Source organism: Meles meles, chromosome 9, assembly GCF_922984935.1.
Source record: "Meles meles chromosome 9, mMelMel3.1 paternal haplotype, whole genome shotgun sequence".
Classification (NCBI taxonomy): domain Eukaryota; kingdom Metazoa; phylum Chordata; class Mammalia; order Carnivora; family Mustelidae; genus Meles; species Meles meles.
The window spans coordinates 55,248,545-55,262,547 of NC_060074.1; the positions used below are offsets into that span (position 1 = coordinate 55,248,545).

General features: G+C 43.4%; 1 protein-coding gene across 1 annotated transcript in view; it reads left to right on the forward strand.

Annotated features, from left to right (window-relative positions):
- Positions 1–3,101: 3,101 nt before the first annotated feature.
- GALNT5 (polypeptide N-acetylgalactosaminyltransferase 5) overlaps positions 3,102–14,003 on the forward strand; it is a 44,065-nt gene continuing 33,163 nt past the window's right edge. Inside the window, exon 1 of the mRNA XM_046019190.1 lies at positions 3,102–5,016. Within this exon, the coding sequence (XP_045875146.1) occupies positions 3,566–5,016 (1,451 nt within the window). The 5' untranslated portion in view covers positions 3,102–3,565. The remainder of the gene's footprint in view (positions 5,017–14,003) is intronic.

Below are 14,003 nucleotides of genomic sequence, written 5' to 3' on the forward strand. Positions count from 1 at the left end.
GGTGGGGATGTGGTTGGACAAGATTTAAATCTTGGATAGTAAAATATTCCAAAGCATTCTGTTTTCATATCTAAAGCAATATTGTAATGTAAACCATATATCCATCATATGAAAAACAATTTCTCACTTTATTTTGGAACTTGGATCCTAAATAGTTGTGCTTCGTTTGATGTCGAAGGTGTTCTATTCAGTGGCATTTTAAAGTCATTAGGATGCAGAAACAAAGTTAGTTACTTCAGTGTTTTGGTCATAAAGTGAGTTCTCAAAGAACAACTGTTCATTGATCAAATCCAAAATAAAAGAATTAGGAACAGGAAGCCAGAAATAAAATACTCAAATATCCTTATTGCCCTGTTGCCAAAAGCATGTTAGTCATCAGTCTTCTTATTTGATTTTCGAGAAGAGATGGTATGCTGTCTCCCCCATGCACCCCATACTCCTATCACACAAAATATCAGCAACCGTATTAGAGGCAGTGACTACATCATTCAATATAACAAGAACTTTAAATTGTTTTCTCTAATCTTTACATTCACCTGCAAGGTAGAATTTATTTTCTTGTTTTAATCACAGAGTAAACACACAAAATTAACTAACTTACAAGATTAGACAGCTAGAGAAGCAGTACGGTGTGGCATTTTAAGTACATGGACTACAGTGTCGCACAATCATTTATTCCAGATCCAAATCCTCCTTTTCTACTGCATGTTTTCACCTCTCTCAGCTTTGTTTCTTTCATAACAAAGTGATAGTTCTCACTGCATCGCCTCTGTTGGGTTTTTTGGAGATTGAGTGAGATATTCAAAGGAAAGTGATTAATAAAGTGTTTGGAACGTATTGGGCACAACCCCCCCCCCACACACACACACACAAATTCATGCCCATTAATGGCAAAGCCTGTGTTTCCAGTCATGCTTGTCCTCAGACATTTGTGCTTTTCCCTCATGTACTGTACTCTGTCTTCACTTCTATGATTTTGCTAATTTAGCTGCCTTTCACCATCCAAATAATATTTCTTTTCTCGGACCACAATACAAGCAGAAACAATTATGTTATCATTCACCCCTCAAGTCTAAGGACAGTTTCTTCCAAAATTATTCATACAGCCCTAAACTTAGCTAGATCCCTATAGAATCCAGTAGATTATTCTCTCGTGTTACTTATCATGTCCCCTGTAAACCCTCTTACCTGTCTGTATCCACCAATAGAGTGTGAGATCTCCAAGATAAGAGCTATGCCCTTTTTTATTTTTAAGATTTTACTTATTTATTTGACAGAGAGAGATTACTAGTAGGTAGAGAGGCAGGCAGAGAGAGAGAGGGGGAAACATGTTCCCTGCTGAGCAGAGAGACCGATGTGGGGCTGGATTCCAGGACCCTGAGATCATGACCTGAGCAGAAGGCAGGGTATTAACCCACTGAGCCACCCAGGTGCCCAAGAGCTATGTCCTTTACTCTATATCCCTCAACACCTAACACAGGACCTAAGCCATAAAACATAACAAATATTGGAAAGGTGGATGAATCACAGCAGGCAGGAAATGACTGAGATACCAATGCTGTCCTCCATGTGGACAATCCAAACCAGAGTAAGCAGGCACTGAATAAAAAGGAGAATCACGGATTCAAGACACATGTTACCACAGCTGCATTTATCAGGTTTTTCCCCTTTGGGGCAAGGTACAAATTTAAAGGCCAAATGCTACAGAAGGTAATGCAGAAGTATAGAGAATTCAGACTTTGTCCTTCTTCCCTTCCCAAGTCTGTGGGAGGCTAAATTTACCTGTTACAGAGACGCTATGGGCTCCCAACACTAGAGTAATAAGTGGTATTGCCATCTACAGATCCCTCAAAGTTCCCAGGAGAACAGTGCTCCTGGAAAGTTCTCAAACTTCATGGGTAACGTTTTTAACAGGTGAGTTAAAATGCAGATTTTGATTCAGTTTTACTCTGCCTAGGAGGGAATTTCACAAAAATTATGAGCAGTGCTCAAAAACAAACAAAAAACATGGGGTACCTGGGTGACTCTGTCATTAAGCGGCTACCTTCAGCTCAGTAAGGATCCTGGGGTCCTGGGATCGAGCCCCATGTTGGGCTCCCTGCTCAGTGGGGAGTCTCTTCCTCCCTCTCCCTCTGCCACTCCTCTTGCTTCTGTGCTCTTTCTGTCAAATAAATAAATAAAATCTTTAAAAGAAAATAAGAAGTATTTTATTCTAAACCAGTGTTTCTCAGGTTTGACTGTACATTATAAAGACCCGGGAAGCTTCTTAAAAGCACAACACCTGGGGCACCTGGGTGGCTCAGGGGGTTAAAGCCTCTGCCTTCGGCTGAGGTTATAATCCCAGGACCCTGTATCGGGCTCTCTGCTCAATGGGGAACCTGCTTCCTCCTCTCTCTCTCTCTCTCTCTCTCTCTCTGCCTGCCTCTCTGCCTACTTGTGATCTCTGTCTGTCAAATAAATGAATTTAAAAAAAAAAAAGCACAACACCAGACCAACTGCTGTCGCTGCCCCCGCCCCCCATCAATCAATCAAAATCAGGGGCCGGGGGACCTCTTTAGAGTGAGTCTAACATGAAGCCTGCATGGGGACCACTGCTCTGCCAGCCGCCCAGTGCCACCCCAAGTGTGTCCAACCCACAGGACACTCTGCAAGGTATTTGTTACTGCTCTGTGACAAGATAAGTATGGTAACTGAGGGTAAGCATTTAGAAGCTTTTACAGCCGTGTGATAAATTAAGTTGATGTCTCGTCGATCTAATAATGAAAATAGAGTCATTTGAAAACACCATTGACTTATAAGAAACGTTTTGCTTCTCACTCAAGGAAAACCGTTGGATTAAATATCCACTACTGGAACTGAGATCATGCTAGACCCCTTCTTTAAGCTGTTGCCTCTCAAAGCCAAAACGGGAAGGTCAGAGATCATTTGCTGGACCAGATCATTCAGAGACCTGGGCACAACAGGGTTAATGAGCAGGCATGGGGTAGGTGGGGTTACAAACCAGGAACACATGCCCTCCAAGTTTTCTTTCCCTTTAATTGCCAAAAAAACATACACACTCTCACATAACACGGAAGGTGAGAGCTGAATGAAGTTTTCTGGGTAATGGCTTGAAATGTTTTCCTTATGAGAAGTGGTGTTGAGTTACAGCGTACAGACGGAGCAGAGCGCTGGGAGGAGAGAAGTGGCAACCCCAGCCCGGCCCCCACCTTTTCTTGGGCTCATAGGACGGTGGACGTGGGCTCAGGGAGACAAGTGATATGTTGAACTGTCTGGTGGCTGGAACTGACTGCTCCCAGAGTGACCTAAGGACAGTGTTTAGCACGGTTTAGCCAGGGGCCAGCTGAGCAGGCACAGATGCTCCGCTGGGAAATGCCACGCAGGCAGAGACTGACAAGCCGTAGGAGCTGAGCTTTCCCCTCTTGGACTGCTGTTTCCTGCTGTGTTCAGGGGAGGGGGCATTTCTGGCAACTCTGCTGCCGCTGCTGCTGCTCCTTCAGCTCTCTCTCCACTCAAGGTAAGCAGGCTCCAAGGGAGGGTAGGCAGCAAGAAAAGCCTCTGCACCATGAACAAGATTCGAAAGTTTTTCCGAGGAAGTGGGCGAGTCCTGGCATTTATATTTGTCGCTTCTGTCATCTGGCTGCTCTTTGACATGGCAGCTCTCCGCCTGTCATTCAGTGAGATCAACACTCGGGTCCTCAAGGAAGACATCGTCAGGAGGGAGCAGGTAGGATTTCGGGTTCAGCCAGACCAAATGAAGATCCTTTACAGCAGCGTAAAAGAGATGAAGCCCCCACTGAGGGGACACGGGAGGGGCATATGGGGCAAAGAGAACTTTAGAAAAACTGAGAAGAGTATGCTCAAGGTTGAGGATGACTTGGACCAAACCCAGAAGGAAAGAAAAATGCAGAACTCCCCAGGAAGGGGCAAGGTTGCCCCTTTGTGGCATCCTGAGTATCTACAGACCCTTCCAGTGACTTTTACCAAGCAGAACACAGAGAGGCAGGACCTCAGACCTGAAGCCTACTCTCGCCACTTGGCAAAGCAAATAAGAACTCAGGGGGCTCAGAAAACCCCATTCATAGCTGCAAGAGAAACTCAATTGGCCGAAACCTCTGTACACGCGGGACCTGTCGGTGTAAACCAGGAAGCCCAGAAGAGTCATGGTCTCAGCAGTGACACATCAAAACAAGCAGCCGAAAGAAATCCAAATGTGACCATCAAACCTAATATGGATGGATCAAAGCAGCAATCACAGGCAGTAGCAAATGAGAGGACACACCCTGCCGGCCCACTGTTGCCAAAGTCCAGGGAAGCCATAGCCTTAAATAAAACTGAGACTCAGAGCAGAGAACTAGACTCAAACAAACACGGAGCCAATCGGAGCCTTCCCTTTTCCAAGTTTATTGCCAACTCAAATCGCTCAAAGAAGCAATCTATTAACGAAGTACTATTGGGAGGCTTGCCAAAGGATGATGGAGCCAAAGTGGCTGGTGGGAAGAAATTCAGTTTCTCTGAAAGCCACGTTGTGATTATAACCAAGGAGGAGGAGCTCAAGACAGACTCCAAACAGGCCCCCAGTCTTATAAACAAAACTGTACTCCCTATTATTTTGGGTGAAAGCCGAGGGAAACACATTTCTGGGAATAGGAGTGAAACATCTTTCCCCACACTTGCTCCACAGAGAACAATGGTATCTCAGTCTCACCAAGCCTTAGCTGAGGGGCTAGAGCCAGCAAGAATCAACTTGACTGCCAAGGCCCAACCTCCAGAACTCAACCAAAGTCACATAAAAGCCTTGTTACCTGAAGAACATGGAATGCACCATGTGTTAAGAATTGATGTGACACTTTCTCCAAGGGACCCCAAAGCTCCAGGCCAGTTTGGACGGCCTGTAGTGGTTCCCCGTGGAAAGGAGAAGGAGGCAGAAAGAAGATGGAAAGAAGGAAACTTCAATGTCTACCTCAGCGATTTGATCCCAGTGGACCGAGCCATTGAAGACACAAGACCTGCTGGGTAAGATCCATTTCTCTTCTCTTTCTTCCACCTGAAGTATTTTGGCCCTTGTAGAGAAGATTTATTTCTAGGTAATTTTGCATATTTTTGGTCACTTAGAGAAGGAAAGCAACATTAATCGTGAGACAGAGCCCAGATAGTCTACCATTCACATAGAGAAAAATTCGGATAGAGCATACCTACTGTGTTCTCTCTCTACACTTAACTTCTCTGAGACTTTGGCTCTCACCCCTATTAGCTCATGCCCCATTCCTTTCCTCTGCTGAAAACCTATTAAAACTATTGATGAACTTAATTCCTAATGAGGTCTATATGAATGGTAGAACTTAAAATGTAATCCATTAAAAATAGTAACAATGACGTGAATTCTCAATTTCAGAGCTTTACATTATTAGCAAGTTTGCCAGGGATGTATTTGGGAAATGAGCATAAAAAAGGAGCCTTCTAGGCCTCCCTGGAATTATATTCTAAGCAGCAGAAGTCCACCTTATCATACCTAATGATCACCATAATAGCAACTGAAGAAATGACTTTACTCCCTAAAATTTAATATCCTTTGTAGGTGGGATGGTAGATATTATAAGAGTTTAGTTATAGAGGGAAAAATAATGTTGGGAAAAGTCAATCAATTAATAGCTTGCAACACCTGCAGGATGTATAAAAGCATATAAACAACCACTTACATGTTTAGAATTTCACCATTTACAAAGAACCTGCATACACATCACATGAACTGCCTACGAGCCCCCAGATAGGAGCCAGTAGATATGATGGGTTCAAATTCAGAGATGAGGGCCCTCTGAAATTTTATCACTTTCCCAAGGTAGCACAGCTCCAAAGCTGCCCAGTGAGCCTTCACGAGCCAGTTCTTCAATGAATTAAAGTCCTGTAACTACATCACCAGGAAGTGGATCAAATCACAAATATCTCATCTGATTCAAATGCAGTTTGGTTCGGTTCTTTTTGGCCCCCTTCTAAGTGAGGGTACTTTGTAGTCATATGCTCACTAGCCATTAATTGATGATACGGTTCCATGTAGGCCTTGATAGTCAGTTCCTGAGCCAAACGATGCTTGCCTTCAGGTTGGAATTAGGGAATGCCATAATTCAGAATTAGCACCTGGGTAGGTAAGCCAATGGCCTTGTTTGGCCTCAGTGAAAAACTCTTGTTTTTGATCTAGGTGGCCAGTTACTAGGAGGAAGGCAGATATAGATGGGCCTCTCCTATTAGTAAGAGGAGCCTCTTCATGATGATGTCTATCTATCTTCAGCTCTTTCGGCCACTGGCAGGTGGCTATCAGTCAAGCACCAATGCCTGCTAGGCTAAGGACCGTGCCACTCGTGTCCCTGACGCTGGTAAAACTCAGAACCTGGAGAACAACACAAATATGCCCAAAATTAAGATGATAAAACCGAGGCCATGGGAAATTATATTGTCTGTGGTCATAGAGCAGTAAATGTAAAGAAATTATTAAAATCCATGCTCGGAATTATGCTGTGTTCTTTATCTTTGGTTGATTACCCCCCAAAAGGATCCTAAAAATTATGTGGGACCAGCTCTGATCTGAAATCCTGTATATCACATGTCACACATATATTTACGTACGCATATGTAAATTTGCCAGTTTGGAACACAAAATGCCAGAGAACAAAGCAGTAGGTCAAGTAGCTTCATTTTGATGTCCTTTCGGTGGTCTGGCAGACTGCTTTGGAACCTGGGGAAGTGTCAGGCACTGCACAGAAGCTCAGGCTGCAGTTCCAAACCAGAGAAAGGGCAATCGTGTGAGGGCTGGCAGCAAGTAATCATGAGGCTATCGGTCCTCTGAGCTATTGAAGGCTCAGCGGTGCCCAGCACCTATTAGGTTCTGCAAATTGGTGTGTGGAAGGTGAAGGTGGCAGAAAAGTCACAGTCAGGCTCAGTCTTCTGATGGAGACTGTCCCAACTGAGGAGATGCTGACACGTGTGCTTGACAGGATGAGTCAGACAGCATGTGGCCGGGCCCCCTCCCTCTTATCACACAACCCACCTTGGCTAAACATAGGCACTCTCCTCAAGCTGCTTCCCTGACACTCCACGCCAACAGGAGGGAGGTGACTCTGTAGCCACCGGGGATCCTAGGCAGAGGGCCCGCTGAGGTATTTACAGCCCGTGTGTGCCACTCTTCCTTGAAAGAGGGTAAATTATTTTTCTTCTCTTTTACCCGAACACCCTGACTATAAATATGTGCTAATTATGGATTTATATGGATAAAGGTTGGGAAAAAATACAAACGAAAAACATTTGATTCATCAGGTTGGCACGATTTGAAGTCTTCTTATTTTGATTTTATTTATTTTCAGCCTTGCTCAGAAAGTATCTGAAATGGCTTACAAGAATGCACACACTAAGATTTTTTGAAGATAATACATTTTAGAAGTCAGCATAAGGGGAAAACTGTCATAGAATATAATAAGAAAACATGTGAGAGGGAGAGACAGAGAGATCTATAAGGACACAGGAGGACAGGAGGGCTTGCCTTGAAATTAGCCACAGTAGCAACCCACTGAAGCCCTTAAATTTTAAGAGTTCTGGGGAATATCTTCCTCACTGCTCTTTACATTTCCCAAAATGCACTGCTATGGAACGATTAACACAATAACCGGCATATCTAACTGCCTATTGAATACACACTGAGCCAAATAAAGGATGAAAACCTTTTGCTAGATTGGCTAGTACGTTCCTTTAAGTTCAATTCCCCTGAGTAAAGATATTAACCAGTACCAGTAGAGTTAATATCTTCTTCTTTTTTTTTTTTTTTTAAGATTTTATTTATTTATTTGACAGAGAGAGATCACAAGTAGGCAGAGAGGCAGGGAGAGAGAGAGAGGAGGAAGCAGGCTCCCTGCCAAGCAGAGAGCCCGATGCAGGACTCGATCCCAGGACCCTGAGATCACGACCTGAGCCAAAGGCAGAGGCCTAAACCACTGAACCACCCAGGCGCCCATGTTAATATCTTCTTAAGGATGATTTAACTGATGTGCCAGGATGAGGTTGGCCCTGAGAAGGAGAGGAGACAAACAGGATGTCCAGAACAATTTCACCTGCTCTCTTTTCAAAATCAAACTCTCTTTTCCAAAGCTCCTCTTCCCTCCTTTTCTTCTGAGTCCCGGAGAACCATTTCTAAGCTGCTGAGATGCAGTCATGGCCTCTTCCAAAAGCACAAGGACCCCTGTCGGTCATCAACATTATTCTCGGTCTCCTTTTCAGTGTCACCCTAACCTCTGTCCCTTGCATGATAGCTGGAGCTTTCTGCATATGACCTTCTCTCTACTATGGGGTCTCTGCATTAGGAAAATATCTCATTACATGTTCCTGCAATCATGGTCAGTACCATCCACTGCTGTTCCTCTTAACTGGTGCCTTACTACTGGCTCCACCATCCTCACCCTGCGAAATCCTTACCCTTTTCTCCCACGCATACTGGTCTGACATTACTCAAAACCCAATTGCAGCTTATCTCCTCTTAGACCATGATTTGACTGTGACCTCTAAGTTGCAACAACCTTTAATATGCCCACAGTCGCTGAAATACTCCCTATCATGTGCTCTTCTTTCACTTGAGCCTTAAGAATCTTTTTGCCTCCTCAGTGAAAGTATAAGCTTCTCCAGGAAACTCTGTCTTTTCCTTCATTTTCTGCCCCCCTTGGCCATGAACAATATGGCTTTAAAAGATATGTTTCTCAGAAATGTTTTTGAATATGGCATGCAATAATTCTTTTTATAAACTAATAATGGCTTCCTAATTTTTCATTTTGGATATATAGAGTATGTTATTAGTATCTGGCTTAAGGTAAATACATCCTCTTCTAACACTATGAACTTGTTCTTCAGTCCATAATTTCATTGTTTCATTTTTCCTTTTAATGTTTTGACTTTCAGGGGAGAAAAAAATCTCCTTATTTTGTTTATAACAATGCTTGGTGTCCGTAAGTAAAATACAGTTTCATTTTTGCCTAGAACTTTTGACTATTATATGCTTCAAATAAAAATTTTTGATAGTCATTTTAAAGTTCCATATTTAATTTTTTTCTTTATAAAGAGCTAATCCTTACAGTTCCTGCTCTCAACTACTGAAATTCGTTTCAGTCAGCAATAATCAATACTCGCAGATTTTGCTAAAACGTGGTCCTATCTATGGGAAAGGCAGGGCCATTGTATGGCAAGATGTCTGTCTTCTGGCCTGCCACGATCTAGTTAAGATCACACTCCAAAAATGAACTTATTTTAAGAGTGCACTTCCGGAATCTGTTTTAGAGAAAAATGACTCAATTTTTTTTTTTTTTGCTGCCAGCATTTAGTTTTTAAAGTACAATAAGAATGATAGCATGCTGTCCTACCACTGCTGCGTCGTCATGAGGTTACTCCGTTGTTTAATTTAATGCTTTGCTTTTCCTACCGAACTCCGGCAAGCCCCTTTATAAAGCAATTAAAACTGATCTTTACTCTCTTAGCCCAGAGCCGGGAGTGTCAACCAATGACTTGATTCCTTCCCACACAGCTGCAGAGACTTCTCTTTGGGCGCATAGGAAAAGGAAAGGATAGCGCCACGCGTTTGCCACAGACCAGTCTAAATTACTGAGGGGAAAGAAAAACCTTTCTAGAACGCTAATTTCCACTCCTTCCTCCCCTCTCAATCCTACTGAGGTCAAAAACCGTAACTAATAAATTACTAGGGGAGGAGGAGCCTTCAGGAGAGAAAACATAAACCGACCACATATGTTTCTGAAGTTCAGGCTCCTGAAAGTTTATCTGGCTGGGAGAAAACAGAAACTCAAAAGTTAAATGAAGTTCATATTCTTTATTTTTACACAGCGTGGCTATTTTAATTGATGAAAGGAGACTGCTTTTGTGACTAACAGTGAAAAGGGAATATTAGCTAAAACTGACTGCAGGAGCTCCCTGGGAAACTAAACAGGAGCAGGAAAGAAACATCTGATAAGATGATTTAAAAGGGTCATTTCGGGTGCTTCTGAGCTCTGTGTGTGTGTGTGTGTGTGTGTGTGTATACATGTACATTGGTGCACATTTGCGTGTTTGTGTTTTAGAGCACAGCGTGCTATTTCACTGAAAAGTCATGTCGGAGAGCAGGAAATAAATAGCAAAATTTGTTTAAATGCTACAGGCTACACCACAGCATAACAAAGGTTAAACATAGCTGAAAGATGACACAGGGCCTTTCAATACGTTTATTTATCCCACTCTCCCCATCACTCGAGAGCAGTAAGGAGAAAGATGATCAGAGGACACAAAACACATTTCTGCTACTATCTCAGAAGAAAACAGTGAAATAGTGCCTGATTATGTAAAACTGAGAAATGTTAAAGCAGATCAGTGACTTTTTCCCCTAAATACTGCCAAAGACCCAGAAAAGTCCCTGGGAGAGAGGAGTGAATAAATGTAAGAATTCGAACCTTTTACACTTCTCTTTTACTCATCTAGTCCATGTGCCTAATTTAACTGCCGGCCTCATTTTATCAGACTCTGGCTGCCTTATAACCCTGGGTACGCTTTGTCTCAGAAAATAACTACCTGTTGGGCTGTTCTGGGTGACCCATTCCCCGCAGAGCCTCTCAAGAATGAAACACTGTTTGCTCAAGGGTCAGAAAATTGGGGGGAAATAACAGTGTTTAGAAGCTCTCTTTTGTTGTTTGCTTTCAAAATGAAAGGAGCTTTTTAGAGTCCCCTCTATGTTTAAAAAAAGTCTACATTATTCCAAACTAAATTATCTCCAAAATTGGCTCCGCTTCTAAAATGTTGTTATATGGACATGTGTGAGAAGGAGTGGTACTGAGAAACAGTATTTACAAGGGCCTTCCCGACTTGCCTCCTGTTATCTGATCCTCAAAACCGTTCCTCAAGGTGGGGACAGTCACCGTCTCAGCCCTGCCTATGGAGAAACTGGACCTTGAAGAGGCAGCTGAGCTTTTAGACAGCGGCCGATAATTCACTGGTGGCAGTCCCCTTCCTCCCATGTGCTGTCTGCTCAGTGCCGTCAGGAGTGGGGCTCCCTTTACCGTTCATCCTTCACGCACACCTTCCCACCTGAGCCTTACAATAGTCGTGCCAGACTGGTAAGCTTTACATCCCCTGAAGACATGAGGGGGTAGAAAAAAAAACTCAAGGAAAGGTATTCTGGCCAAGGGTCCAACTGCTCACAAGTGACATCATTGGAACCCAAACTTCAGCTTCTGATTCTTCCTCACTCCATAAAGATTCCACCACCTGGGGCTGGCTCTCTCCCTGAACCAGCTCCTCCTGCCTCAGAGTGACCATCACCCTCACCTCTCCTGTGTTGGCCGAGGCTGTCTGAATAAGGGGATTCTCGCTTGCGGGGCCTCACCGAAAAAGTGCTTATTTATGTTCTAGGCAATGCTGTGTTTGTGTGTGCACATGTATGTGTAGATTTTATAAGTGTATGTGTATGCACACTTTTATGCCAACCAACCCTCACAGCAACGCTATGAAAGACATATTATCACTCAGATGATTTACAGGTGAGAAAATGAGGCCGAGGCTTGAGAAGAATGGACGATGTATCTGCTGTCCCTGCAAGCCAAAAGCCAAATTGCTAAAATTTCCTAACATCTAATCCCAGTCCTCTTTCCATAAGGATACAGCTCCTCCTTCCTTTTCCTTTGCTTCCTTATAATCATACAACTTTGACAGAAATTAAAACATCTTTCTTCCTCTTCCTTACACATGAGTCAGAGTTGTGTGAAAGGAATTAGTGTTGTATATCAGCTACCTCCTCAGAGAGAAAATTGGTAGGAAAGTGTTTTCTATACAGCACTAAGCAAAGGGGAGTCTAAAACTGCTGTCAACCACAGCAAATGGCCCTGAGCTCCCACTAGGTGATTTACCATGTGAGCAAGGTCCCTGCCAGCAGAACATTTTGTGGAAGCACAGGGTATTCCCAGAGTAAGGAAGGGAGACCCTATACCTGGCCTGAGAGAGACAGAGACCTGAAAGGGTAGGGAGTCAGAGAAGTGGGGGAAAAGGGTAAAAAAAAAATCCATTAAGAAACTGAAGGAAATCCAACATGAGTTTGGGAGTGTTGTGGAAATGAGACCATGGAAAGTAAGCAGAGCACAAATCCCCTCAGAACTCTGTTAAGGTTCTTCTAAGGACCAGTGAGAAAATGTGGGTCTCAAGGGTCTTGTGACACAGAGGGAAGTACTTACAGGTGAACAAGGCTCAAGCTGCATAGACAATCTCGGAATGTTACTACTGGATGAAGCATCAAAGTTGATCTAATCCAGTCCCTTAGGTTAGAGAGAAGTCTGAGAAGGGAAGTGACTTGCTCAAGGTCATAGTGACCCCCAAGGAGCCCTGACCGTCACCCAGAACTATTTCTGCCACATGACATCAACCCTGTTCTTTTCCCTTTCATGCTGATTTCACTCCAACAGCTGCCTGCTCAAAATAGCCAATTGTTAAACTGAGGAATGTTGATTCAGAGTCCAGTAGCTTTGATGGATATAAGGCGACCTCAGAAACCACAGCTCAACTGGCTGAGGCCTTTGGGGTAGAGGTGGTGAGTGTGACTGAAATCTTCTAAATTAGCAGTCAGGCAATTTTGATGGAATGGCAGTGCTGTCTACTCTAGAAAGAACAAAACACAAAAGTAAACTTCTTATATAACTATACCCTGTTATCAGGGAGAAGTCAAGAAGCCCTAATATATCAAACATCTCCTAGAAAAGAATATAATTCTGGAGGAAGCTCCTCAGTGGGATGCCCTATTCCCCCTTCTGATCCTCCCAAAGATAGCAGAGCTTAGAGAGTGACGGCCCCTGAAGGCTTACCTCCAGGCACTAGTTGAATTGCAAATCGGACTTGAGAAATATTCTCCACGACCTTCTGTTCAAACCTGAGAAGACTGAGACTTGACCCACATAGTACATTTTGACGGTTTCAGAATAAAATGAAAAATTCATAAAAATGAGAGAATGTTATCATTTCCCCAATCTTATGATTTGAAACCTTCTTTATGGGACAGACTACATTCAAATCAGGTTAGTGGCTGAGCATTCAGCACTCACAAGCGAAAAAGGCAAAATGCATCACTCCCTGAGTTTCTTGATAACTGACGAGCCCTTGACAGATGTGAACTAAAGGTTTGCCAGAGAAAAGGTCAGTGTAGCCAGTCAAAATGTGTGTGTTTGCATTGTGGATACTCTCAGGTCCTCACATGGGTTTTTGCTATGGACCCTACTCAGTATTTTTATGCCCATTATCACATCAAATCTTCACAGACACTCTGTGAGGAAAGCATTGTAATCTTCGCCCTGAAAGTAAAGAAACTGAGGGTATGCACAGTTACACGGCTTACTTATGGTCACGCAGCCGGTAAGTGTCAGAAAGGAATCAAAACTCAGTCCCTTCTCATCTTTCTCAAGTCTAGAGAAAGTCCAGAAAGCTGTTCCACCAAAGTAGTAGCAGCCATGCGCTGGTCAGCTGACGTCACATCAGAGCCTTCATTCGGTCGGTACCTGGTTTGGCCACCATGATATAAGTCCGGGTTTCCCCCAAACGGAACAGATCAGGTTAGTTTTTAGAAATAGCACGGAGTCTGTGGGCTCTAAACACCTGACTTGTGAAAGGGATGAGCATCTAGAATAAAAATATGACTTCTTAACCTCAGAAAAGATTGCAAACCCAGGAATAGCTTGCGTTTAAGTGAGACTTCACCTGAGCTGCAACTCCTCCCCTCACTACAGCAGAAGCAGGGTTTCCAATAGGCAAATCGGAAGAAAGGAAATTTGCTTTTAGTTGGTCAGTGGAGGATAATTTGAAATTCATTTCACAACCTGTAGTGACCTAGACGACTGTCAGTACGTTAAAAGAGTGCAGGCATTAATGTGGAAAGCCCTTCAGGTCCCATGTACTGTGCCTTTAAACAAAACTAGCTTGCTAGTTTTTCTAGACACCTGGAAACTTGTCTAATC